Here is a 27,026-nt window from a genome sequence, read left to right on the forward strand (position 1 = left end):
TCCATTTATTTCATGCAGGCACTGAATAATTTGCCTTATGATTTGGTCACGAAAATTCAGACAAACAAACCAGAACACACCCTGGAGGATTTCACTGATGTTTCTGCCTAGTTAGTTCAGTGGAACTGAACAGTGTGTTGGGGGTAAAAGGTTCATCATGGAGAAACTCACCAACTTGGATTGGTGGCGATGGGAACCAGGGGTCCTGATGTCTGTAACACAAATATAACCATTTTATTGGCTATACAGAGCGGCTACGGAACCTATTTTGAGTTTTTATATGTAACGTTGAGGTTAAAATGGTGAAAAACTACGACACCCTATGTGCCTTTCTGCCATGAATGAAGTTGAAAAGGCCACCAGTTGATTTCAGAACGGTGGCTCGGATGTCAGGATGCTGTCGCTTTTAAAGTGCAGTAAACTCTTCAGATTTCCGGTTCCTATTACCACCACTGTGAACTATTTTCGGTCAGTAGAAAAGATTTCACACCAGACCACTCAGAATTACTCGGAACTGTTTATATTTGAATGATGTAATTAGGCAGACATGTAGAAAAATGAGTGGAATTCCCCTTTATGTCAACATGGTTTGAGCCGAGTGGGTGGTGGTTTTGGATCGCACAGCGTAAATTGGTGGGGTATACACTGATCAGGCATGACATCGACTGTAGTCCATCTGTTTCTCTGATACTCTGTTACCCTGTTCTTCAGTGGTCAGGACCCCCATGGACCCTCACAGAGCAGGTACTGTTTGGGTGGTGGATCATTCTCAGTGAGTGGATCAGACTCAGCAGTGCTGCTGGAGTGTTTAAACACCTCAGTGTCGCTGCTGGACTGAGAACAGTCCACCAACCAAAAGCATCCAGCCAGCGTCCTGTGACCACTGATGAAGCACTAGAGGATGACCAGCACAAACTGTGCAGCAGCAGATGAGCTGTCGTCTCTGACTTTACATCTACAAGGTGGACTGACAAGGTATGAGTGTCTAACAGAGTGGACAGTGAGTGGACACAGTGATTAAAAACTCCAGCAGCACTGCTGTATCTGATCCACTCAGACCAGCTCAACACACCACCACCACGTCAGTGTTACTGCAGTGCTGAGAATGACCCACCACCCAAACGGTACCTGCTCTGTGAGGGTCTATGGGGGTCCTGACCACTGAAGAACAGGGTAACAGAGTATCAGAGAAACAGATGGACTACAGTCTGTAACTGTAGAACTACAGAGACCAGCTATGCCTAATGCCGATTGCTGATCTTCATCTGATTGGATTGAATTGTGTTATTTGAGCTGTCCTCCTGTTCTTTTGTTGAAGTGACTCAGTGAGTCACTCTGTGTCCATATCTGAGTGGAGAATGTGTCCACGTGTCCCTGAATCTTCCCGTGCTTCTGAATATTTCAGTGTAATCATTGACCAGTGGTTCTTGCATAATCCTATCTGGAATTCCTCAGCTGGTCCAAAGAGCTTTCCTACCTTTGGACCAGTGAATAGTGGATCGGATCGAAAGCAGCACAGCTTGTATGGAGGATAAAACGGTGACTGAAACATTCTGCTTAAAGCGCTTAAAACTTGTAATCAACATAAAAAATATTTGCAGTTTTTAAATGATCGTTTCATTAATTCAAGGATAAAAAGTTGTGTGACCCCTATATCGCCCGTGTGGGAAAGTAATCGCCCCCTATAACTGGAGATCACTCTTTCACGGTGGAGGAATTTTGGCCCGAATTTCTTTGCAGAATTGCTTTAATTCTGCCACATTGGAGAGTTTGAGCCCGTTTGCCGTCCTGCCAGAGCATCCCAGTGACTTTTTTTTTTTGGTCTTCTTTTCAGTGATTCGGAGGTGGAATTGCTCATGCTTAGGATTATCTTGCTGCCTAACCCAGTTACCAGACCTTTCAGCCTACTTCACACTGAGTGTGTTCACATGCACTTAATAGATAACTGCAAAAAATCAGATTTGGTCAGTAATCCAATCAACACGTTCACATGCTCTTGAGTGATCAGATAAGGAGAACTCTGGGTCTTCATGAGTGAGACAGTAATCAGATTTCTGCTTTGCTACCAGCCAATAAACTCGCAGAAGAAGTAAATGTAACATAAAACTCAAAAAATAAACTAAAAATATGAACGTACATCATTAAATTTACATTTACGGCATTTGGCTGACGCTCTTATCCAGAGCGACTTACAATTTGATCATTTTACACAGGGAGGCCAAGGTGGTGTTAGGAGTCTTGCCCAAGGACTCTTATTGGTATAGTGTAGGGTGTTTGCCTAGGTGGGGATTGAACCCCAGTCTACAGCGTAGAAGGCAGAGGTGTTACCCACTACACTAACCAACCACCTTCATCTTCATTAGAAGATGAAGAATATTTAAATCTTATATTTTGTCGAGCAGAGTTTTGGTTTCAACGTCTCTCCAAAGGTTTTTTGCTGTGTCTCGCAGCAACGCTGCTTATTTATGGTACTGCAGTCTGTTTTTGCACACGTGAGGAGTAAGAGTTCACATGCACTGAGAAATCTGACTACTGAGCTCAAATCCAGCCTCTTTCAGATTTCTGGATCTTCCTCTGATCTAAGAAATCAGTGTGCTGTTTACACGGCCGTTTCAATAGTCAGATAACTAGAGAAATCCAGTTATGATCAGATTATTAAGTGAATGTAAATGCAGTCACTAGCCACGTTTACATGCAGCCTAACAATCCGTTAATAATCCAAGTCTAATCCAAATAGTTCAGTCGGAATAGAATACATCCATGTATACGCCTCGGAATAGTCTTGTCCAACTGAATCCGTTCAGAATCCAGTTTCTATCTAATTGATCGAGGTGGGTAATCCTGTAAATAGTTCAGTAAATATAAGAGTAATATCCGTGTAAACGCCTGTATCCGATTACATTCCCTATCGGAAAGTTTGTCCGTTCTGCATGAGCGTCGGGTCACAGTGAGAGTTCATACCGTTCAACACGGCGGAGCAGAAACTGGTCTGCAGAGGAGACGAAGTTCATGCTCTGATCTTTAAAAGACGGCGGCGGGACGGACGTCCAGCTTATGCGTCTCAGAGCACGACGTCTTCCTCTCGGCCTTCTTTAATAAGGACGTGTGAAGGACGTTTTCCTGAGTCTGACGTCATTTTAAAGCAGTTAAAAACACAATCACTGCTCACTGCTGCTCATCTCACTCTGACTGGACTCACACGATGCTCGCTGTCTCAGTAACATCTACACTAAACACTTCTCCACGCATGCGCATCATTTTGGATCGGATTAGTTGCAGTGAGCATGGAAGCGATTATCTTCCATCAGATTGTCCAATAGAGTGAGCAGATAAACGCCACAGTCTTGATCTGTAAGGAATCTTTCTTCTTTTTTCGGCTGCTCCCTTTAGGGGTCGCCACAGCGGATCATCTGCCTCCATTTAGGGGTCGCCACAGCGGATCATCTGCCTCCAGATGTTGTTTAAACTTGTTTAAAGAATAAAAATGGTCATTTAAAAACTGTTTTGTGCTCACTCAGGTCCAAATTCAGTTTGAAGATCTGAAACAATGAAGTGTGACATGCAAAAACAGAAGAAATCAGGAGGGGCAGATACTTTTTCACAGCACACCTTAAAGATGGTCTTTCAGTGATTTATCGTAATCACTGGTAACCAGCCGTATAGCTGGGGTTCTGGACCTTTTAGAAGGTTTTATTTGGCACCTTTTCAAACACATTTAGTGTCTGAAGTTTCTTTCTTTGTTTTGATCTGCAGCTACGAGGCTGATGTAGCTAACAAGTGATGGGGGCACAAGTAATGATACCCCACCAATTAGCATCATGCAGACTGGTTGTAACCTCTAATAGACTTAGCCATGTGGTTTCTGACCCTGAATTCTGACCACTGTTATCTGTAAAACTGGACAGAAGTGTTTTTGTGCCTGTCTCCGCAGGATGGCCCCGGAAGTCGTCATGTGCGAGACCATAAAAGATGCTCCGTATGACTATAAAGCGGATATCTGGTCACTGGGGATCACACTGATTGAGCTGGCTCAGATGGAGCCCCCCCACCACGAGCTCAACCCAATGAGGGTCCTGCTGAAAATTGCCAAGTCTGACCCACCCATGCTGGAACAGCCTTCTAAGTGGTAAGCCATGTAACTTCCAGGTCTCAACCCCCCATTTTAAAAAGTCTATACCAGATGTTTCTCTACAACTGTACATCCAACCAAGGAGTCTATTTTTAGAAGGGTCTCTTCTCTCCATTGTGATTTTAACTAATTAAAGTAGTATTTTTAAGGCATTTTATCTGGAGAAAGTAGTGTCACTTGGCAGATACGCCAGGCATAACATTACCACCACCTTCTTGTTTCTACACTCATTGTCCTGTTCTTCAGTGGTCAGGACCCCCATGGACCCTCACAGAGCAGGTACTATTTGGGCAGTGGATCATTCTCAGCACTGCAGTAACACTGATGTGGTGGTGGTGGTGTGTTAGTGTATGTTGCGCTGGTCTGCGAGGATCAGAGTGTTTAAACACCTCAGTCCACCAACCAAACATATCCAGCCAACAGCGTCCTGTGGGCAGCGTCCTGTGACCACTGATGAAGGACTAGAGGATGACCGACACAAACTGTGCAGCAGCAGATGAGCTGTCGTCTCTGACTTTACATCTAGAAGGTGGACCGACAAGGTAGGAGTGTCTAATAGAGTGGACAGTGAGTGGACACAGTGTTTAAAAACTCCAGCAGCACTGCTGTGTCTGATCCACTCATACCAGCACAACACACACTAACACACCACCACCACGTCAGTGCTGAGAATGACCCACCACCCAAATAGTACCTGCTCTGTGAGGGTCCATGGGGGTCCTGGCCACTGAAGAACAGAGTATCAGAGAAACAGATGGACTACAGTCTGTAACTGTAGAACTACAGAGACCAGCTATACAGTAAGTGGAGCTGATAAAATGGACAGTGAGTGTAGAAACAAGGTGGTCATCGTGTAGGCCTGGTCAGTGTATATTTGCTTGTTTCAAGCATTATTTCTTAAATTAAGTAAAACAATCTGCCAATAGAATAAAACCTTTCCCTATATAGAATTATACAGTTGTTGTTGTTGTTGTTGTTGTTGTTGTTGTTGTTGTTCCATCCTTGTTGCTTCTAGGCAACAAACATATTTCAGACAAATTAAAAATCAAAAAAGCTTTGAAAAAGCAAGATGGTGTGGCAAAGTATACACATTTTTACTGTATTCAAGCTCCAAATCATGTCATGGTGAAGTGAAGACGATGACTTTGTTAACCTGAGGCAACATTGTGCAGTAGAGGTTTAAGCAGCTCTTGATCGGTGTTAAAACCCAACTCTTCTGTTTCTAGTGTTGCTGTTAAGTATTGAAAACTTCAGTTTGAATGTAATAAGCAATGGAAGTGAAACCTTTGCTTGCGTAAGAGCTTTCAGTGCTGGCAAAACACTCTCCTGAATATTTGTGTCTGCTTTTAATCCCAAGTGTTTTTATTTTTCATAAGAACTCGGGTGGCTTTACCTGCTCTTATTGGCTAATGTGCCCGCACTCTGTGTTTTTAAGGTCTTTGGACTTTAAGGATTTCCTGAGAAAATGTTTGGATAAGAATCCTGAGGCACGTCCGACGGCCACGCAGCTTCTGGAGGTGAGCGAGAGGGTTTATATATGACGCCTTTCAGCCTTTAATACAGCTTTAATCCATTAAAGTGTTTGAATTTATCGGTCAGTCACTTCCACATTCCAACTCAAACTAGCTGATAAAGCAAGTAGCAGAAATGTGAATAAACAGGAGTCTGCTTCAGACGGGCAGTCGCTGCTTCCTGTTTGGGTTGGACGACGGAAGGAATGATGGTAATTTGCATTCTTTCTTCCTTTGGGGATCTTTACCGACTCCGCCTCTGGACCTCGAGCTGCGCTTCATGTGGAGATTCATACATGGACCGAGACTAATGGACCCAGTGACCTTTACATGCAGGGCTGTATTGCTTGGACCTGAACGTTAAAGTGATATTCAGACGAAAAATTCATTTGGACAACATTTTTCTCAGAATATGCTCGATTAACCAGCCGATCATGTGCCTCTGTGGTTGGTTGGTGAAGAGCTTCCACGTCCGAGTGTGGCTGAAATGTGAAGATGTGTTGGAGGCTTGAATTGACTGTTGTCCTCCTAGTGTCATGATACTGGGCTGCCATAGGAACACGAGACTTGGCCAGAGACAAATAAGTGGATTAATTTAGGGAAGTTTAGGGCATATAACCCTTTGTCATCATGGATGAGGATGAGTTCAGTTCAGTTTGCTTGCAGTTATTTCCACATTTAAAATTTCGCCATTCTGTCCAGAGGTGGACAAAGTACACAAATCATGTAACTGAGTTAAAGTCGAGACCCCCAAGGTAAAATATCACTCCAGTAAAAGTAGAAGTTCCTCCCTTTAGACCTCCACTTGAGTAAAAGTACTAAAGTATTTACCTTCAAATGTACTTAAGTATAAAGTAAAAGTACTAAAAGAGTAATTCTGGCTCTGATGTCCTGTTATCATTTTTATAACCAGACTGGCTTCATGAACTCATTTCAGGTGAAAGTCCTCCAGCGTCTCTCTTGGTAAACCAGTCTTTTAATAGAACGTCATTAATTAGTGACGCTGACGTCTATTAAAATGATCAGAAGCACAAAACACTGAAGGTAAACAGTTTCCATCAGGGAGAACCGAGTGGCTCTGAAATCACTTTTTACACACAAGCAAAGTTTCAGTTTCAGATTTATTTACAACTTAGTTCCAAGTTTAAGTTGAATAAAAACTGGCTTTAAACTCAGGATCACAGATGAGCTCCTTTACTATGTTGATCTGTAGGCGTCTGTTCATAAACATAAACCAGCCCAAACTCATTTACTATAAAATGAAATGGTGTTTGTAGAAATTCAGAAAAAAGCCGCGTCAGTCTCGACTGCATATGTGGACATATTTCTATATTGAGCTCTATTTACACAAAGTTAGGTTAGTTCATCATTTATGTTGAACAGACTCTCCCAAAGTTTTATGCTGCTGCGCTGACGTTGAACCGCGTGCTGCACTGGGTCGGTATGACCGACAGGTCAAAACCAGCTCTAAACAAAGTGACCGCTGGGCCCTGATTGGTGCTCTGGCTTTGCGCTTCTTTCGTTTTGACATGTTACGTTTTTATACACACAGAAACCAAAAGGAACGACAGATTTCTCAAAATGTAGGAGGAAAAAGTCGGATATTAGACTCTGAAATGTTTTTTTTTTTATTAATCATTTACTTTTATAACATTTTTATTTCTCATTTTAGGATAAATCAACTTTTCCGGTTCAAAAAAGTATATCAGATTCAGTATGAAGGTCAGTGCTTAATGTTTTGTCCAGTGCAGAGGTCAGTTTTATGGAAGGAGCCGTTAGTTTAAGTTTCCTTTAGGTTAGACTGCAACCAGCTGTACCAACTGTAATGACCTGTCCCAGCAAGTACGTGTGGCAGGTCAGTGTGAGGTTTTGTTTTATGTCAATGTGACTGTGTTATATTTTGGGAGATGGACACAAAGGATGAATGAATGAATGAATGAAATGAATGTTGTAATTAAGACCACATCGATTCACATTTTTACTGTTTAATTACGTTTAAGACAGTGAGAGTTTGAGCAACATGTTTTCGTTGATATTCATTTATAAAGTTTTATAAACTTTTCCTGCGGTCACCGAGCAGTGCAGCAACATGACGACAAAGCAGAACCTGATTGGTCCTCTTGTGTGCGTTTGACGTGCTGATTGGCTCTCAGATAGAACCTCATAGAACTAATTTAGGTCTCACTTTATTTGGATAGTCCGCTATGCTCACCTATAGATTCTCTACAGATGTTCAAATTGTTAAACTATCTGTCGACACTCAGTTGATTCTAAGCAGTGGTGGGGTTAGGGTTAGGACCTGGACCAGGGTTAGGACCAGGACCAGGACCAGGGTGAGGGCTGGGTTTAGGTTTTGGGTTGAGGTGAAGGTTTGGGCTGGAGTTAGAGCAGGTTTAAAGAAAAATATAGTCAATTGAGTAGATCTTCAGTTGAGTGTAACTTAAAAGTAAGTTTAGTATGTACAAAGCATCTAAAGTGGACTATCCAAATAAAGTGTTACCCTAATTTACATTCATGGCATTTGGCTGACGCTCTTATCCAGAGCGACTTAGTTTGATCATTTTACACAGGGAGGCGAAGGCGGTGTTGGGTGTCTTGCCCAAGGACTCTTATTGGTTTAGTGTAGGGAGCTTACCCAGGTGGGGGATTGAACCCCAGTCTACAGCATAGACGGCAGAGGTGTTACCCACTACACTATCCAACCACACGGGTTTAATTTAGGGTCTGACTTTGGAGATTTTTTGTTTTCTGGATATAAATCCAACTACAAAGAAACACCTCACACCATGTTAAGAAGTCACACAACAAGAATAATGTGAAAAAGTTAATTTTGGCAAAAATGTCAGGTGGGAACCTAATAATTCCAAGGGGACAGTGTATTAATGTGATTTGGAGCTGGATGTGCTCGTGTGTCATTAAATGTGCGTTCAGTGGTTTTGTATGTTACAAAAAATAAATGTCTGCCGATGCCAAAAGTGAGGAATAATTCAGGAATAATTCACAAAAGAATATCTGACACTTGTTGAAAGTCGACGCCTGCCGTCTGTTAACCTGCCTCTGAGTTGTTAGGCCCCAGTCTGTCTATCAAAACCTCCACCTTTACAGCGGCACACGCAGAACACCTGCTCTAGAAGTTCTTTCATGGCTCAGTACACGCAGTTCATCCTGATCGGCACGCCGTCCTCAGGGTGGTGCAGCCTTAAAGTCGTAGTTTGACCAAAAATGAAACACTACCATAGAAATATTCAGTCAAGCGAGATGTTTGCCTCTACGTTTTGCTGTTCCTGCTAACAAGTGATTAAAGCTGATCTACGCCCGTGAGCTTCGCCTAAACTGCATGATTTAATCAACAGCTGTGTTGAGTTGTTCAGTATCTCAAAAGACCATATAAGCAAGTCTATTAATTGTCTATAAAAACTGACATAAGTACATCACATGGCTAAAAACGGTAGCAGCAGCCGCCTTCTGTCAGAATATTAAATGCATTTCTGTCCATTTTTATCAATATCATACAACCTATATTGCTTATTAGCTGCAGGGATGGATTACTGACTAGACCAGTACTAAATAATCACTACCTGAGCCTCAGACAGGTGGACGTTTCAATCCACATCTGCTGATAGACTCCACTGCAGCTGTGCAAATTAGGTGACTGAGTAACTCTTGAATGACTTCATAAATAGATTTGTATCAGAAACCTCAGCCCATGCGCTGCCCACTGAACTCTGGGCCAGTCCATCAGGTCCAGGAAGCGCCTTTGCAAATACACAATAAACAGCATTTTTAGCCCCATAGCAAATAACTTGGCGGTAATTAAGTCCCAAGTGCCACAAAGTTGATACTTTTTTAATCCCACAAACGGGGAAATTCCACCTCTGCATTTAACCCATCCGTGCAGTGAAACGCCCACTAGGGGGCAGTGAGCACACTTGCCCGGAGCGGTGGGCAGCCCCATGCACGGCGCCCGGGGAGCAGTTGGGGGTTAGGTGTCTTGCTCAAGGACACCTCGGGCATGTGCTGTCGGCACTGGGGATCGAACCGGCAACCTTCTGGTCACAAGGCCAGATCCCTAACCTCCAGCCCACGACTGCCCCAAAAAGGTGCAAAAATGCAAATGTGCGAGAAAATAGGTCAACTTGTAGTAAACGAAATCAACGTTTGACTGAAACCAAAAATGGTGTTTGGCTTGCAGTCAGAGGTTCTGTGTGTCGAGTGTAACAGAGTTGATGATCTCCTTTTAGCACGTAGAACAGGACTGATGATGGACCATAAGTGTTGGAAACGAGGGATGGCCATTTCAAGTAAATTTGAGGTTCGAGTTTGTAAGGCATTATCTCATGGTCTTCACCAGTTATGGGAACAGGGATGCTGAGATCGGCCGCAGGCTGGGACAGGCAGCAGCAGTAATACGGTCACTGTAGCGGTGAAGAGGGAGTTGAGACATAAGGCGAAGCTCTCTGTGTGGTCATGAGCCTCTTCGCAGGGTGGCTGGCTGCACTCTGTTTGACAGGGTGAGGAGCTCAGTCATCCGGGAGGAGCTTGGAGTAGAGCCACTACTCCTCCACACTGAGAGGAGCCAGCTGAGGTGGTTCGGGCATCTAATCAGGATGGCCCTGGACGCCTCCCGGTGGGGGTAATGCTAATTGTCTCTGTTCACCTCAGTTAACACCACTCGCCTGAGAGCGTCAGATTTCACCTCAAACATTTTTGCTGAAAAGCAATTTGGTTGGTGAAAAGTAAGCAAGCTCACATGTGACCGGATAAGTTCACCAAACCATGCTGAACGTTTTATTTTGTTAAATCTACACAAGTAGAATGTTTCTTGTGCTACTTCTTATGTGCTATTGCTGCTCTTTGTAGTGTCTGCTTCCCTGCAGCAGAGACCCTCTGACGGTGCAGGGCCTCTCCTCCGGTGTGTAGCAGAATTCCCTCTGGAGACGTGTCCCAGGGTTTCAGCCACATGATTTTTCTGTTGTGGCCACCAGATTTCTGGCTGCGCTGCTCTGTACATAGTAACTAGAGATGAAAGATGGCTAAAATTACTCTCCTTACTCTGGAAGAGAAAAACATTGTCTCGACAAAGTCCATAAAATAGGCTGCAATCCTCATATAGTTTCCCCCTGAACTTCTGGTCCCACTTAAACTGACTGAAAGCTACCAAAAGCTGTGTTTTCCTGACATATTAATCTCATACTCAGCCCCTCTCCCTATTCTGGAGTCTCTTAAAACACTTAAAAGCACAGAAGCCCACGAGCTCTTCATGTCACGGTGGTAAAGGATCCCATGTTGTTGCATAAAGAGGAGAAAAACTCTCAGCCGTTGGTGAAATCTCGACTGGACCACGAGCCCTTCGAGCTTCGAGTACAGTTCGGCTTGACCCGCCATCCTTCAAGGCACGTGGAAGACGAGCATCGAGACTGTTCTCTCTACTGGCACCCAGGTGGTGGAAAGAACTCCCACTGGCTGCCTGTAAAGCAGAGTCTCTCGCAGCCTTCAAATGCAGACTGAAGACCGTCTCTTTACACAGCACTTAAGTTAGCACTGAGTTAAGTGTTGATTGCAATACACTCACCAACCTTACTGATAAAAGGTTGGACCTGCTTTTGCCTTCAGAACTGCTTTAATTCTTCATGGCACACTTTCAACAAGGTGTTGGAAACGTTCCTCAGAGATTCTGGTTGGTTATTTGAGTTCCTGTTGTCTTTCTATCATCTGGAACCAGTCTGCCCATTCTCCTCTGACCTCTCACATCAACAAGGCATTTTCATCCACACAACTGACCACTCACTGGATATTTCCTCTTTTTCGGACCGTTCTCTGTAAGCCCTAGAGATGGTTGTGTGTGAAAATCCCAGTAGATCAGCAGTTTCTGAAATACTCAGACCAGCCCGTCTGGCACCAACAACCACGCCACGTTCAAAGACCCTTAAATCCCCTTTCTTCCCCGTTCTGATGCTCGGTCTGCACTTCAGCAAGTCGTCTTGACCACCTCTACATGCCTAAATGCACTGAGTTGTGATTGTGCAATGTGATTGGCTGGTTAGCTATTTGTGTTAACAAGCAACTGAACAATTACCTAATAAAGTGGCCAGTGAGTGGACATTGTGCTGCACTTATATATTTTATTTTATTGTATTGCACTGTGTTTTGTATTGTGTTGTAGTGTATTATAGTGTGTTGTAGTGTAGTGTATTGTGTTGTGTAGTGTAGTGTGTTGTAGTGTATTGTGCTGTAGTGTATTGTAGTGTGTTGTAGTGTGTTGTATTGTAGTGTAGTGTATTGTAGTGTAGTGTATTGTAGTGTGTTGTATTGTAGTGTAGTGTATTGTAGTGTAGTGTATTGTATTGTAGTGTATTGTATTGTAGTGTATTGTATTGTAGTGTAGTGTAGTGTATTGTAGTGCAGTGTAGTGTAGTGTAGTGTATTGTAGTGTGTTGTATTGCACTGCTCTGTGTTCAGTGCTGCTCCTTTCTCTCTCTGCATCTACAGAGACTTTGTTTCTAGCAGTATCTGAGCTCAGGACCGTCTTTCTCTCCAACCTACTGGTAACTAGCTAAGATACTTTCTCTAGACAGATGAAGCTCTTCTTGTAAGTCGCTCTGGATAAGAGCGTCTGCTAAATGCTGTGAATATAAATGAAAATGAACAATGCCGGCCTTTACAGAACTTTAGCTAATGTTACCAGCCGAGAGATGAACATTCGCCCCCCTAACGGAGCTGCAGACCGCCGGGATAACTTTACCCTCTGTTTCTGGAGATTTAAATGAGGTTTTAATGGAGAAATATAAGCGTTAAATATCGGACTGAATGTCGTGGCTCGGAAACTTACGTCGTGTCTCGACAGACGTGGTTCTGTAAGTTTAGTGCCGTTAGTTTAGAGTTCATCTCCTGTCCTGGGACCCCTGCACTGCATAACTGTGGTCTCCTGGTTAAAATACCTGATATTATAAGCTGATTAATCCCATCGTGAGCTGAACGAGGTGTGAACTGCAGAGAGAGACACTAAACTACACAGTGCAGCGGCTCCAAGCCTGGAGTCTGAAACACTGAGTCTGTGTGTCTCTCATTTTTGGCTTTTTTGCATTTTTACAGTTTTCTTTTATGGTCATTACAGCCAGCAGCACAACAAATCGAAGGCATCATACAGATTCCTTCCTCAAAACAGCGGAGACTATACACTGTGACGTCATGCGAAACGCGAGAATAGAGTTCAGACGCATCGTTGATCTTATGAGAATGTGTAACGTTGGAGACGAGCTAATTTGCATATCAGAAATCCCAATTTATTGATTTTCTAATATTTTTGCGACTGTTTTGAACGTTCAGATATTCTGATTCATCTCTGCTCACTTCTAAGCGAAAACCGAAGAAAGAAAAGGAAACAGAAGCAGGGGCCTGCGAAGACACGTGGGCCTTATGAGCCTGTGACTCCTCCCCGGTTAGTTCCATTAGGTTACATGCAATGCCGAGAGGAAGATTTTGAGGACAGCGACAGTGAAAAGGAGTGTGTACGCTGGTGGTGTGGTGTGGCTTTGTGCTCCGGAGTTGTGGAGCAGAAGCACTTCACCTCACACAGTCAGCTAAAAGTGCGCTGTAGGCGACAGGATGTTTTCGTGAGAAACCGGGTTTGTAGTGCAGACTCTGAGGCTTGAGGCTTTCATCTAAATCTGCAGTTAAGCTGTGGAAGGGTGCGCAGGATGCATCAGTGCGGCTGCCCACAACACGCACTCTTCAGACTATTTATTGCCCCGAAGTGTGAGAAACGGTAATCAGGTCATAGTTTTAGTTTTCTTTCAAGGCCGCAATTAAGGTTTAACTTGTTCGTTTACATTGATCAACACCTTGTTCCTCGATTCTGTTGTTCCCGAAACAAACCTGGTCTGAATCCGATAACTCCCAGATCGGATCCCGCACCTCGTCCACATGTTAAATATATTTATCTCTAGAGGTGATGTTTACTTGCTTGTGCTCTTTATTAGCTGCTTGTGGAGCAGAAGGGTTTCACTTTGGGGAAACCCTCAAGAGCGTTCGTTACTGAAGACCCTCGTTAACGCTCAGTGGTTGTAAGAGCTGTTGTTATGGGTGAAGCTCATGTTGAGCTGTGTGTCTGATTTAGCTCTTTCCCCCTCCCTCCTCACTGCTAGGTGTTCTGAGACCTTATCGTTTACAAATTAAGCCTTATCTGCACTCATTGGCCATTTTATCAGAAACACATACCTTATAGGTCCAGTTTGTCGGTTTACAATTACAGGCTGCAGCCCATCTGCTGATGCACAGGTTATCAGTTTCCTCTTCCCCATGCATCAGTGGCCAAGAACCACCATAGAGCCACAGGTGACCGATATTGTTTGGTTGGTGGTCGGGGTGGGCGTTATGAACACGCATGTTTATCACATATTTTTGACTGTTTGAACGATAAAACAGCTCCGCAATAATAATTATTAATGGTGTTGCTGGTACTATTATTTTTGCTACTGCAGTTGCAGTTGCTGTTGTCGTCGTCGCTGCTGCAGCAGCAGCAACAGCAGCAGCAATTTTGATAAGCCCCCTTAGAAAATAGTTTGTCTGGATTGTCTAAATTTGGTGAATTCAAAGAGAACTTTACCTTTAACACAGTCAGGCAGGTAAAGTTTGGTGGAGGAGGGATGATGCTATGGGGTTGCTTTTCAGGGATTGGCCTAGAACCCTTAGTTCCAGTGAAAGGAAATCTTGATGCTTCAGCAGACCAAGACATTCTGGACCATTCTGTGCTTCTAGTTTTGTGGAAACAGTTTGGGGAAGAACCTTTTCTGTTCCAGCATGACTGAGCCCCAGTGCACAAAGCAAGGTCCATAAAGGCCTGGCTGGGTGAGTTTGGTGTGGAAGAACTTCACCGACCCTCACAGAGCCCAGACCTCAATCCCATCAAACACCTTTGGGATGAACTAGGACGGAGATGGTGAGCCAGCCCCACTAATATATCAGTGTATGACCTCACAAAAAAAATCCCACACTCTCCAAAATCTTGTAGAAAGTTTCCCTGTAGAGTGGAAGCTGTTGTAGCTACAAGGGGGGACCAACTCCATCTTAATGTCTGTGGATTTAGAATGGGATGGGAAAGCTGCTGTGGGTGTATTGAGTAGGTGTCCCAATACTTTTGTCAATACAGTATATTTATGTACTGTAATGGACTGTTACTGAACACGTTTAGGACCGTTTATTTAGTATTCAGCTATCTCTACTTTTATAAACACTGCATTGGAGTGACTACAGGCGGCACTTAGCAGGGCAGTTTTGTCTAAAGCACCCTTTTGCTAAGTTTATAAGCGTTACTTAAGCTGTTTATAACATTTGTTTATCTGTCAGCACTGTGGTTAATTATTTTTTGGGCTTATCTCAGGATCCACACTGGCAAAATTCATATCATAAAAAAACGTCATACTGGTATTCACTTCCATGCCAGTATGTCTCGCGCATAGTCGGTGGTATGTTCTCAGCACGGCGGTGGAACTGACATGGTAGTGTGTGGTGCTGATATGAGTGGATCATACAGTGGTGATTTAACACACACCGGTATATTTGTACATGTGTGCATGTGGACATGGACAGGCTGCTGACTGGCTACAGCTGCTAATGGAGAACTGTACATTTACATTCACGGCATTTGGCTGACGCTCTTATCCAGAGCGACTTACAACTTGATCATTTTACACAGGTAGGCCAAGGTGGTGTTAGGAGTCTTGCCCAAGGACTCTTATTGGTATAGTGTAGGGAGCTTGCCCTGGTGGGGGATTGAACCCCAGTCTACAGCGTAGAAGGCGGAGGTGTTATCCACTACACTATCCCAACCACCATCACTGGACAGTACGCTGGACACTTGTGATACTTTAAACATCTGGTGTTTTTACGTTAACTGTTATGGCTTTATTGATTTTAAAGAGCAAGAATGCGGTGGGTCGACCAGGCAACATCAGCGCCACACAAGGGCTTAGCAAGGATGAAATCTATTTTCAGCATTGCTCAGATCAAGGCCACAACAGTAGGGAGCTATTACAGCAAACAGTAACAAAAACAAACAAATAAATGAAATGATGAGACTTGTCGGGCTCTTCTTGTGTGTTCCCGAGCTAATTCAGCTCGTAGGTCAGCACTGTTTAATGTGCTTGCTCTGACCTGTGGCTGCGTGCCGTCTGCTTCTTTTCTCTTTCTCCATTCATTCTTGCACGCTTCAGAGGCTCCATCAGCCTAACTGGAGTCACTGGAGAAGTTAATTGATATTGCTGGCACTGTCCGCTCGCCTGGAACTCCGCTGGGTCCCATTATGTTCCAGTCACTCTCACAGCCTTACCTTCACCAGCTGGGACAATTCAATTAGCCGGGGTGCAAAGAGGCTGAATAATGGATGAACCTGCAGGGTTTTTCACTCTCCATCACACTTCTGCTTTCTCCATGTTTGTGTTAGGGCACTGACACTACCTGTGTACCCACCAATACTTGTTTTTGCTTTTTTGCCCCACCCACCACACCATGGGCTAATTCTGACACTTCTTTTGGTTAGAATTGAAAGAAGTAGCCACTGCCATCACACACTAATAGGGTGCACTGCTGTGACTCACGCTAAAAGCCCGAAATTAGAATTTAAATTAAAAGTCAAAGGCATAAACTCTGGCGAAATCCCATCTTTTCGGACCACGTCGTATGTCTTTACGAAGGTCTGGCTCCTTATTTAGGCCTCGGACACAAAATCAACAGTATGCTGATGATGTGATGACCGTAGTGGATGAAGATGCAGTCTTCCTTCCATGCTAGATCTCTTTCAGTTGGCGTATTACCCACACTGGTCTACAGAGGACGCCGTATCCTCTGCCGTTCAGCTCTCGCTGACCCGTCTGGACAGAAAAGGCAGTTATGTAAGAATGTTGTTCATAGACTTTAATTCAGTATTCAACACAATCATACCACAGCAACTTGCTGGAAAGCTGAACTGGTTGGGCCCGAATCTCCTGGACCTCCTGCCTGGATGGCCTCAGTCTGTCGGAATTGCCAGGACCACCTCCAGCACAACCACACTGAACACCGGTGCTTCCCGTGGCTGTGTGCTCAGTCCCCTGCTATTCACGCTGCTGAGTCATGACAGTGCTGCAAAGCATAACTCAGATCATCCTCATGTTTACTGCAGTGGTGGGTCTTATCAGCAGCAGTGAGGAGTCAGCATACAGGGAGGAGGTGGAGCGGATGTGGACTGCTTCCGAGACCGCGATCTGCCTCCTAATGTTGATAAGACAAAAGAAATGATTGTGGACTTGAGAAAAACCTGCAGAGATCAGTCTCCACTGCACGTCAATGGTTCAACTGTGGAGAGAGCCAAAAGCTCCAAGTACCCTGGTGTGCACATCACCATCTGGACCTTCAGAACCACCTGCATTGTTCAGCAAATTCGCTCCCTTCAAAACCTCCTCCCTTTCATCTGTACTACATTCAGTCGTGTCCCCTGATCAGCTGTCTCACCGTTGGATAAGGGAGTAGCTCGCAGACCTCTGGACCTTACAGTGGATTCTAAGGACAGCTGAGGTCATCATTCTGGTCAACGATCATCTCCTCCTACTGCAAGCGCTGTATCTGCAAGGTGGCCAGCATTGTGGACGCAGTGATGCCCCCCCATCTACATCCTTTCCAACATCCACCATAGATTGAACATGCACCTCTTACCACCACTGCACACCTGCACTTTAAATTCTTGAACTGTTTAAAAACTAGACCTCAGTTTTTCTGTATAGCATCAGCACCGCTGCGTCTGATCCACTCGTACCAGCACAACACACACTAACACACCACAACTACGACAGAGATACTGCAGTGCTGAGTATGATCAATCACCCAAATAGTACCTGCTCTGTGAGGGTCTATGGGGGTCCTGACCACTGAGGAACAATGTGTTTAATTTTATTTATATATATATATATATATATATACACATATTAAACACATTGTTCCTCAGTCGTCAGGACCCCCATGGATAATACTCACTGGCCACTTTATTAGGTACACCTTGTTATTTGAGTTCCTGCTGCCTTTCTATCATCTGGAACCAGTCTGCCCATTCTCCTCTGACCTCTCACATCAACGAGGCGTTTTCGTCCACACAACTGACCGCTCACTGGATATTTCCTCTTTTTCGGACCGTTCTCTGTGAACCCTAGAGATGGTTGTGTGTGAAAATCCCAGTAGATCAGCAGTTTCTGAAATACTCAGACCAGCCCGTCTGGCACCAACAACCACGCCACGTTCAAAGCCCCTTAAATCCCCTTTCTTCCCCGTTCTGATGCTCGGTCTGCACTTCAGCAAGTCGTCTTGACCACCTCTACATGCCTAAATGCAGTGAGCTGCGGCCGTGTGATTCGCTGATTAGCTGTTTGTGTTAACAAGCAACTGAACGTGTGAGTGTATCACCACCAGAGCGGTCTCTAAATCCCAAAACTTACATAGTGCAGCTTTAAAGATTTGTATTCTGTAAAACAGGAGAAGTCCAAAATAGACTTGTATGTTCACACACCTGGCTTTTAAATGGTGGAGAGTTTCTGACCACAGGACCAGAGCTGGCTGTACATTTTTAGTTGGGTGGACTGCGGTCTTTCACCACGATGCTATCTGTTCAGCAGTGGTCTTATGGTGGTCCGTCTGATAAACTGTGCAGCAAAAGATGGGCTACAGTCATTAAACACACACACACACACACACACACACACACACACACACAACATGCCTGCATGGTAGGCGTCTCTGATCAAATGGCCAGTGAGTGTGCATATGTCATAGACTGTTATCATATTATTTATATGATTATTATAGTCACATAGATATTATGTTGTTATAGATATTATCACAGATTGTATTTTTTTTCTATTTGTGTATATGCCTGTAGAGAGGATGTGGTATTATTATTATTACTATTACTGTACAGTGTTGTGCGTCTGCGACTGGCTGCTGGATTTCCTCCAGGATCAATAAAGCATCTATTAATCCATCTGTGATGATGTATGAGATGTTTATGAAAGTCTGATCAGTTTATACTTTGGTTTTGTTCTGGAGCTGCAAGGCTGATGTGCGCACTAATACAGATCAGTCTGCATTGGTTTGAGACGGCTGTCGCTTTAACAAACGAGCGCTTTGAGACAAACGTGTCTTATGATGCTTGACAATATTAGACATTCACGTATTTTACTGACATTGTGGTGAAAGGTGTCGTAGCTGATGGACGCCGGGCGCTGCTGTTGCCGTCGTCTTTGAGGCTGATTGGCTCCTTCTGCGGTTTAGAGGGTAAAACCGTGTTCACTCTCCGTCCCGCAGCACCCGTTCGTGAAGTCAGTGAAGTCTAACCGTCCCGTGCGGGAGCTGGTGGCCGAGGCCAAGGCGGAGGTGATGGAAGTGATGGAGGAGGAGGTGGACGACAGCCATGAGGACGCAGACGAGGAGGAACCTGCAGACATCGCCGCTGTAAGCACTTCTGTTTGACTCCTTTCTCCCTCTCTTCCTCTGTTTCTCCTGTTCTTTCTCTTTCTCCCTCTTTCTTTCTCTTTCTCCCTCTCTTCCTGTTTCTCCCTCTCTTCCTCTGTTTCTCCTGTTCTTTCTCTTTCTCCCTCTTTCTTTCTCTTTCTCCCTCTCTTCCTGTTTCTCCCTCTCTTCCTCTGTTTCTCCCTCTTTCTTTCTCTTTCTCCCTCTTTCTTTCTCTTTCTCCCTCTCTTCTTGTTTCTCCCTCTCTTCCTGTTTCTCCCTCTTTCTTTCTCTTTCTCCCTCTCTTCTTGTTTCTCCCTCTCTTCCTGTTTCTCCCTCTTTCTTTCTCTTTCTCCCTCTCTTCCTCTGTTTCTCCTGTTCTTTCTCTTTCTCCCTCTCTTCCTCTTTCTCCCTCTCTTCCTCTGTTTCTCCTGTTCTTTCTCTTTCTCCCTCTCTTCCTCTTTCTCCCTCTCTTCCTCTGTTTCTCCTGTTCTTTCTCTTTCTCCCTCTCTTCCTCTGTTTCTCCCTCTCTTCCTCTGTTTCTCCTGCTCTTTCTCTTTCTCCCTCTCTTCCTCTGTTTCTCCCTCTCTTTCTTTCTGTTTCTCCCTCTCTTCCTCTGTTTCTCTCGCTCTTCCTCTGTTTCTCCCTCTCTTCCTCTGTTTCTCCTGTTCTTTCTCTTTCTCCCTCTCTTCCTCTGTTTCTCCCTCTCTTCCTCTGTTTCTCCTGTTCTTTCTCTTTCTCCCTCTCTTCCTCTGTTTCTCCCTCTCTTCCTCTGTTTCTCCTGCTCTTTCTCTTTCTCCCTCTCTTCCTCTGTTTCTCCCTCTCTTTCTTTCTGTTGCTCCCTCTCTTCCTCTGTTTCTCTCGCTCTTCCTCTGTTTCTCTCGCTCTTCCTCTGTTTCTCCCTCTCTTCCTCTGTTTCTCCCTCTTTCTTTCTTTCTCCCTCTCTTCCTCTGTTTCTCCCTCTTTCTTTCTTTCTCCCTCTCTTCCTCTGTTTCTCCCTCTTTCTTTCTTTCTCCCTCTCTTCCTCTGTTTCTCCCTCTTTCTTTCTCTTTCTCCCTCTCTTCCTCTGTTTCTTCCTGTTTCTCCCTCTTTCTTTCTCTTTCTCCCTCTCTTTTTCTCTTTCTCCCTCTCTTTTTCTCTTTCTCCCTCTCTTTCTTTCTCTTTCTCCCTCTCTTCCTCTGTTTCTCCCTCTTTCTTTCTCTTTCTCCCTCTCTTCCTCTGTTTCTCCCTCTTTCTTTCTGTTTCTCCCTCTCTTCCTCCTTTTCTCCTTCTCTCCTTCCTTCTTCCTCTTTCTCTTTCTCCCTCTCCCCCCTCCCCCACTTCTGTCAATTTCCCCCTCTCTTCCTTTATTTCTCCCTTACGTCCTTTTTTCCCCTCCCTCATTTTCTTTAGTGTTTCTCCCTGACATCCTTTTTCCCTTCTTCACTCCCTTCATTTTTCCCTTACATCTGTTTTTCTTCTTTCCCTTCCTTTCATACCTTTATTTATAGCGGACCGGTCAAACATGTAGCAGCTCAAAGTGCTTTACAGTGAAATGCTAAGCTTATCGAACGAAAGCAAAAGTTTAGAGAAATTAGATGAAATTACGCTCAAAACTGAGTAACATGGAAGCTATGAAAATGAAAAGATGAAGATTGTTATGCACAATAAATGTAAATAAATGCCAAGTTTTAGGTGTTTCTTAAACATGAGTACCGAGCTCTTAAACCGAGCTCCACAGTTCAGAGGCATAGTAACATGCGCTCTGTAATTATGGACGGTACATGCAGAAGGACGGAGTCAAGAATACGTGTTGGAACTTAAAAGGGAGACGTTCTGTGACGTAAGTGGTTCTTTAAGGTTATTTAGAGCCCCAAAACTAGTAACAGAACTTTAAAATCTTTGCTAAAAGATCCAGGCAGCCAGATTTCTAACTGTACAGGTTTCTGACTGTACAGGTTTCTAACTTTACAGGTTTCTATCTTTACAGATTTCTGACTGTACAGGTTTCTAACTGTACAGGTTTCTATCTTTACAGGTTTCTAACTTTACAGGTTTCTATCTTTACAGATTTCTGACTGTACAGGTTTCTAACTGTACAGGTTTCTATCTTTACAGGTTTCTATCTTTACAGATTTCTGACTGTACAGGTTTCTATCTTTACAGATTTCTGACTGTACAGGTTTCTAACTGTACAGGTTTCTGACTGTACAGGTTTCTATCTTTACAGGTTTCTAACTGTACAGGTTTCTAACTGTACAGGTTTCTGACTGTACAGGTTTCTATCTTTACAGGTTTCTATCTTTACAGATTTCTGACTGTACAGGTTTCTAACTGTACAGGTTTCTGACTGTACAGGTTTCTATCTTTACAGGTTTCTGACTGTACAGGTTTCTATCTTTACAGGTTTCTGACTGTACAGGTTTCTAACTTTACAGGTTTCTAACTGTACAGGTTTCTATCTTTACAGATTTCTGACTGTACAGGTTTCTAACTGTACAGGTTTCTATCTTTACAGATTTCTGACTGTACAGGTTTCTATCTTTACAGATTTCTGACTGTACACGTTTCTATCTTTACAGATTTCTGACTGTACAGGTTTCTAACTGTACAGGTTTCTATCTTTACAGGTTTCTGACTGTACAGGTTTCTGACTGTACAGGTTTCTATCTTTACAGATTTCTGACTGTACAGATTTCTGACTGTACAGGTTTCTAACTGTACAGGTTTCTATCTTTACAGATTTCTGACTGTACAGGTTTCTAACTGTACAGGTTTCTAACTGTACAGGTTTCTGACTGTACAGGTTTCTATCTTTACAGGTTTCTAACTGTACAGGTTTCTAACTGTACAGATTTCTGACTGTACAGGTTTCTAACTTTACAGATTTCTGACTGTACAGGTTTCTAACTGTACACGTTTCTAACTGTACAGGTTTCTGACTGTACAGGTTGCTATCTTTACAGGTTTCTGACTGTACAGGTTTCTAACTGTACAGGTTTCTAACTGTACAGGTTTCTATCTTTACAGATTTCTGACTGTACAGGTTTCTATCTTTACAGGTTTCTAACTGTACAGGTTTCTATCTTTACAGATTTCTGACTGTACAGGTTTCTAACTGTACAAGTTTCTAACTGTACAGGTTTCTGACTGTACAGGTTGCTATCTTTACAGGTTTCTGACTGTACAGGTTTCTAACTTTACAGGTTTCTAACTGTACAGGTTTCTATCTTTACAGGTTTCTAACTGTACAGGTTTCTATCTTTACAGATTTCTGACTGTACAGGTTTCTATCTTTACAGATTTCTGACTGTACAGGTTTCTAACTGTACAGGTTTCTATCTTTACAGGTTTCTAACTGTACAAGTTTCTATCTTTACAGATTTCTGACTGTACAGGTTTCTATCTTTACAGGTTTCTGACTGTACAGGTTTCTGACTGTACAGATTTCTAACTGTACAGATTTCTAACTGTACAGGTTTCTAACTTTACAGATTTCTAACTTTACAGATTTCTAACTTTACAGGCTTCTAACTGTACAGGTTTCTGACTGTACAGGCTTCTGACTGTACAGGCTTCTAACTTTACAGGCTTCTAACTTTACAGGTTTCTAACTTTACAGGTTTCTAACTGTACAGGCTTCTAACTTTACAGGCTTCTAACTTTACAGGTTTCTAACTGTACAGGTTTCTAACTGTACAGGCTTCTAACTTTACAGATTTCTAACTTTACAGGTTTCTAACTTTACAGATTTCTAACTTTACAGATTTCTAAATGTACAGGTTTCTAACTTTACAGGCTTCTAACTTTATAGATTTCTAACTGTACAGATTTCTAACTGTACAGATTTCTAAATGTACAGGTTTCTAACTTTATAGATTTCTAACTTTACAGGCTTCTAACTTTACAGGTTTCTAACTGTACAGATTTCTAACTGTACAGGTTTCTAACTTTACAGGTTTCTAACTTTACAGATTTCTAACTGTACAGGTTTCTAACTGTACAGATTTCTAACTTTACAGATTTCTAACTTTACAGGTTTCTATCTTTACATATTTCTAACTGTACAGGTTTCTAACTTTACAGGTTTCTAACTTTACAGATTTCTAACTGTACAGGTTTCTAACTTTACAGATTTCTAACTTTACAGGCTTCTAACTTTACAGGTTTCTAACTTTACAGGTTTCTAACTTTACAGATTTCTAACTGTACAGGTTTCTAACTTTACAGATTTCTAACTTTACAGGCTTCTAACTTTACAGATTTCTAACTTTACAGGTTTCTAACTTTACAGGCTTCTAACTTTACAGGTTTCTAACTGTACATGTTTCTAACTGTACAGGCTTCTAACTTTACAGGCTTCTAACTTTACAGGTTTCTAACTTTACAGGCTTCTAACTTTACAGGCTTCTAACTTTACAGGCTTCTAACTGTACAGGTTTCTAACTTTACAGGTTTCTAACTTTACAGGTTTCTAACTTTACAGGTTTCTAGCTGTACAGATTTCTAGCGGGGGTGCTGTGAGCCCTCTGGTTTGCTTTTATTAGGTTGGTTCTGTGCTGCTGCATTTCGTAGGAGTTGTAGAGGATGGACTGTTTTTCTTAGGAAATCCAGTAAAGACATGCATGTCCAGGTCTTTCTGCACCGCAGTGCGAAACAGTAATATTTCTAAATAATAATATTTCTCACATGATCGAATGCAACCTTAACATTACACTCTGTATACAAAAGTTTAGGCACTCCTTGTCAAGTTACACAATTTGTTGATTTTCTAAGTGAAAATGAAGGACATCCTGTACAGAGAACACACTTAAATATGACTTTCCTGCTATATTTGGTGCACAGTTTCTACGTACTTGCTGTTTTAACATATTGGGGGAAAACGTAAGCATAACATGTGGTCTGTCCAAAAGCTCTGACACATACAGGGTGATTCAAAAAGATTCATCCAATTTCATAATGAGGCGTCTAGGAACCAATCACAATCCAACTGAAAGAGAGCGGAGCGGTTTACATTCTCCACTTCGATACGAGTGAATCACTCATAAGTGTGTGGTCAGCAGCGAAGCTCCAACGGCTCAGAGCGTTCGTGGTTGGTTCCACAGCTCCGGACGATCTCCGAAATCGCTCTGAAAGAGCCGTGAGTGCGGCCACGCCCGACGTGCTCAGTCCAGTACGGGATGAGTTTGGCTGTGGTGTTGACGTCTGTACAGCTGGAGGAGGTTCAGACCGAGACCTTGTAGAGTTACATAAACTTTACGCTCCGTTTACAGTTCACTGCACTGATCTGTATCGATTTACCGGTGAAAAATGCTTTTGAATCCAGACGAATCTTTTTTAATCACCCTGTATATACTGTTTTTTTTTTTTTTTACAGTGTTAAAGCTTTTAAAAAGACAAACTTTTCATTTAGAAAATCAACAAAATATGTAATTTGACCACAGCTTCCAAACTTTTGCATGCAACTCCAATAACAATTGATTATAGGCGAATCTGAAACATTTCAGAATCGGTGAGGTTGAGGCTGCTGCTGCTGCTGGGCTTCATGTTCACAGGAAAGGGCAGGAAAAGCTGAACAAGACATCTTGGGGTGAAAGATTAGGTCAGGGTTTTTGGCGTGAGGTCGAGTGTGTTGTGTTCTTGCTGACCGGTGTGAGCTTATCAGCTACAGGACAGTAAAAACTCAGCCAACTGCAGACTGTCACATACAGCCTTGGCGCTTCTCTCTCTGTCTCTCTCTCTCGCTCTCTCTGTCTCTCTCTCTCGCTCTCTCTGTCTCTCTCTCTCGCTCTCTCTGTCTCTCTCTCTCGCTCTCTCTCGCTCTCTCTCTCTCTCGCTCTCTCTCTCTCTTCTCCTTGTCTTTCTCTTATTGGCCTCTCTCTTTCTCTATCATTCTTTCCTGTTTTATTGTTTGTCCCTACTCTCTCTCTCCCTTTCTCTCTCTCTGTCCCCCTCTCTCTCTCTCTCTCTCTCTCTCTCTGTCCCTCTCTCTCTCTGTCCCCCTCTCTCCCTTGTCTCCCCCCCTCTCTCATATTGTGTTCAAACTTCCTTTAACACTGCAGTCCCACCCAACTTCAAATCTGGCGCCTGTGTATAAAGGCCTATTTCAGGAAAGCCTGGCATTTCAGGCCAAAATAACTGGCCTTAGAAACACACAATGCCAAGGACTGACCAAAATAAACACTTCCATCCCTTTTAAAACCGTCTCCCTTCATTTTACTGCTGGCCTTCATCCACCGTCCCACAAGGGCTTTAATGGTCAATCAAGGTCGTTTCATCCACTTCCTAAAGGTCATTTGAAGGGCCCATACCCTGCGTCTCACTTCTCATTTAATTTTCCATGAGGTCCAAGACATACGTGTGTGTGTGTGTGTGTGTGTGTGTGTGTGTGTGTGTGTGTGTGTGTGTGTGTGTGTGTGTGTGTATTTGTGTGTGTGTGTGTATTTGTGTGTGTGTGTGTATTTGTGTATGTAGTTGTGTGTGTATTTGTTTATGTATGTATTTGTGTTTGTGTGTGTGTATTTGTGTGTTTGTGTGTATGTGTTTGTGTGTGTGTATTTGTGTGTGTATATTTGTGTGTGTGTGTATATTTGTGTGTGTGTGTGTGTATATTTGTGTGTGTGTGTATATTTGTGTGTGTGTGCGTGTGTGTGTGTGTGTGTGTGTGTGTATTTGTGTGTGTATATTTGTGTGTGTGTGTATATTTGTGTGTGTGTGTATATTTGTGTGAGTGTGTATATTTGTGTGTGTGTGTGTGTGTGTGTGTGTATTTGTGTGTGTATATTTGTGTGAGTGTGTATATTTGTGTGTGTGTGTATATTTGTGTGTGTGTGTATATTTGTGTGTGTGTGTATATTTGTGTGTGTGTGTGTGTGTGTGTGTGTATGGATGCATGTAAACTAGTTCATGACCTCACGCAGACTTATTTGAAAACGAGCTGTTTCCACATGCACTAGCTTAGTTTTCAGATACAGACTGAGGAAACTTTAAATGTGTAAAACTCCATCAAACTTTAATCAACTTCTTTGTATTAAAGATTTAATAAAATGCAAAATGCCCAAACTCCATCAAACTATAGATTTTTTTAAGTGATTTTTCCCCATTATAAAGGCATTGAAGTGCCCGTGCACATCTCTATACCATGCTTAGAGAGGGAGGGGCTCCTCTGTATGTCTTGTGCAGGTGTTGACTGAAGGATGTGGTGCTTATGCTTCAGCAGGATTGCTGGCATTCCAGCTCAAGTTCAAGGGCAAGTTCATTAATTAGTGAAGCAGCAGCTTGGCTGCTTCAGGCCGCACCTGTTAAATAGCACTGTCGAGTGTCAGCTCGTACTGTACGACTGAGCATGGGACCCTTTCACATCAACGTTTGCACAACTTCTCACTGCAGTCGGAGAGAGAGAGAGAACGCGAGAGAGAGAGAGAGCGCGAGAGAGCGCGCGAGAGAGAGAGAGAGAGCGCGAGAGAGAGAGCGCGAGAGAGAGAGAGAGCGAGCGCGAGAGAGAGAGCGAGCGCGAGAGAGAGAGAGAGCGCGAGAGAGAGAGCGCGAGAGAGAGAGCGCGAGAGAGAGAGAGAGAGAGCGCGAGAGACCAAGAGAGAGATCTGGTTAATATACTGTCAGCAGTTAAAGGGCTAATAAAATAATGATCCATATGCAGTAGCTGTAAGTTTATGAGCTCATCTCAATGCTTCAGCTGCTTTTATGTGTTTATAATAGAGCTGGGACAATTACTACTAAACCGATTTATTATTATTATTATTGTTTAATTATTCAACTAATCAAACATTCTGCCTTCTGCACTTTGACTCTTGGTTGCTTCTATCGTTGAAAGTTCCGTCTGTAGCCGTTTCACATTAGCACCCTAATCCCCACAAGTCCTCCTCCAAGACTGCACGTACCAGGGGTCGCAACCCAAATGTTAAGAAGAGCCACTTCAA

The 27,026-nt window shown here is 43.2% G+C and overlaps 1 protein-coding gene across 1 annotated transcript in view; it reads left to right on the top strand.

The window, feature by feature from the left end:
- stk10 (serine/threonine kinase 10) overlaps nt 1-27,026 on the top strand; it is a 108,831-nt gene that overhangs the window by 53,062 nt on the left and 28,743 nt on the right. Inside the window, exons 6-8 of the mRNA XM_037546126.1 lie at nt 3,932-4,126; nt 5,565-5,646; nt 18,967-19,113. Of these exons, the coding sequence (XP_037402023.1) occupies nt 3,932-4,126; nt 5,565-5,646; nt 18,967-19,113 (424 nt within the window). The remainder of the gene's footprint in view (nt 1-3,931; nt 4,127-5,564; nt 5,647-18,966; nt 19,114-27,026) is intronic.

The sequence above is a fragment of the Pygocentrus nattereri genome, chromosome 16 (genome assembly GCF_015220715.1).
Source record: "Pygocentrus nattereri isolate fPygNat1 chromosome 16, fPygNat1.pri, whole genome shotgun sequence".
Taxonomy (NCBI): Eukaryota; Metazoa; Chordata; class Actinopteri; order Characiformes; family Serrasalmidae; genus Pygocentrus; species Pygocentrus nattereri.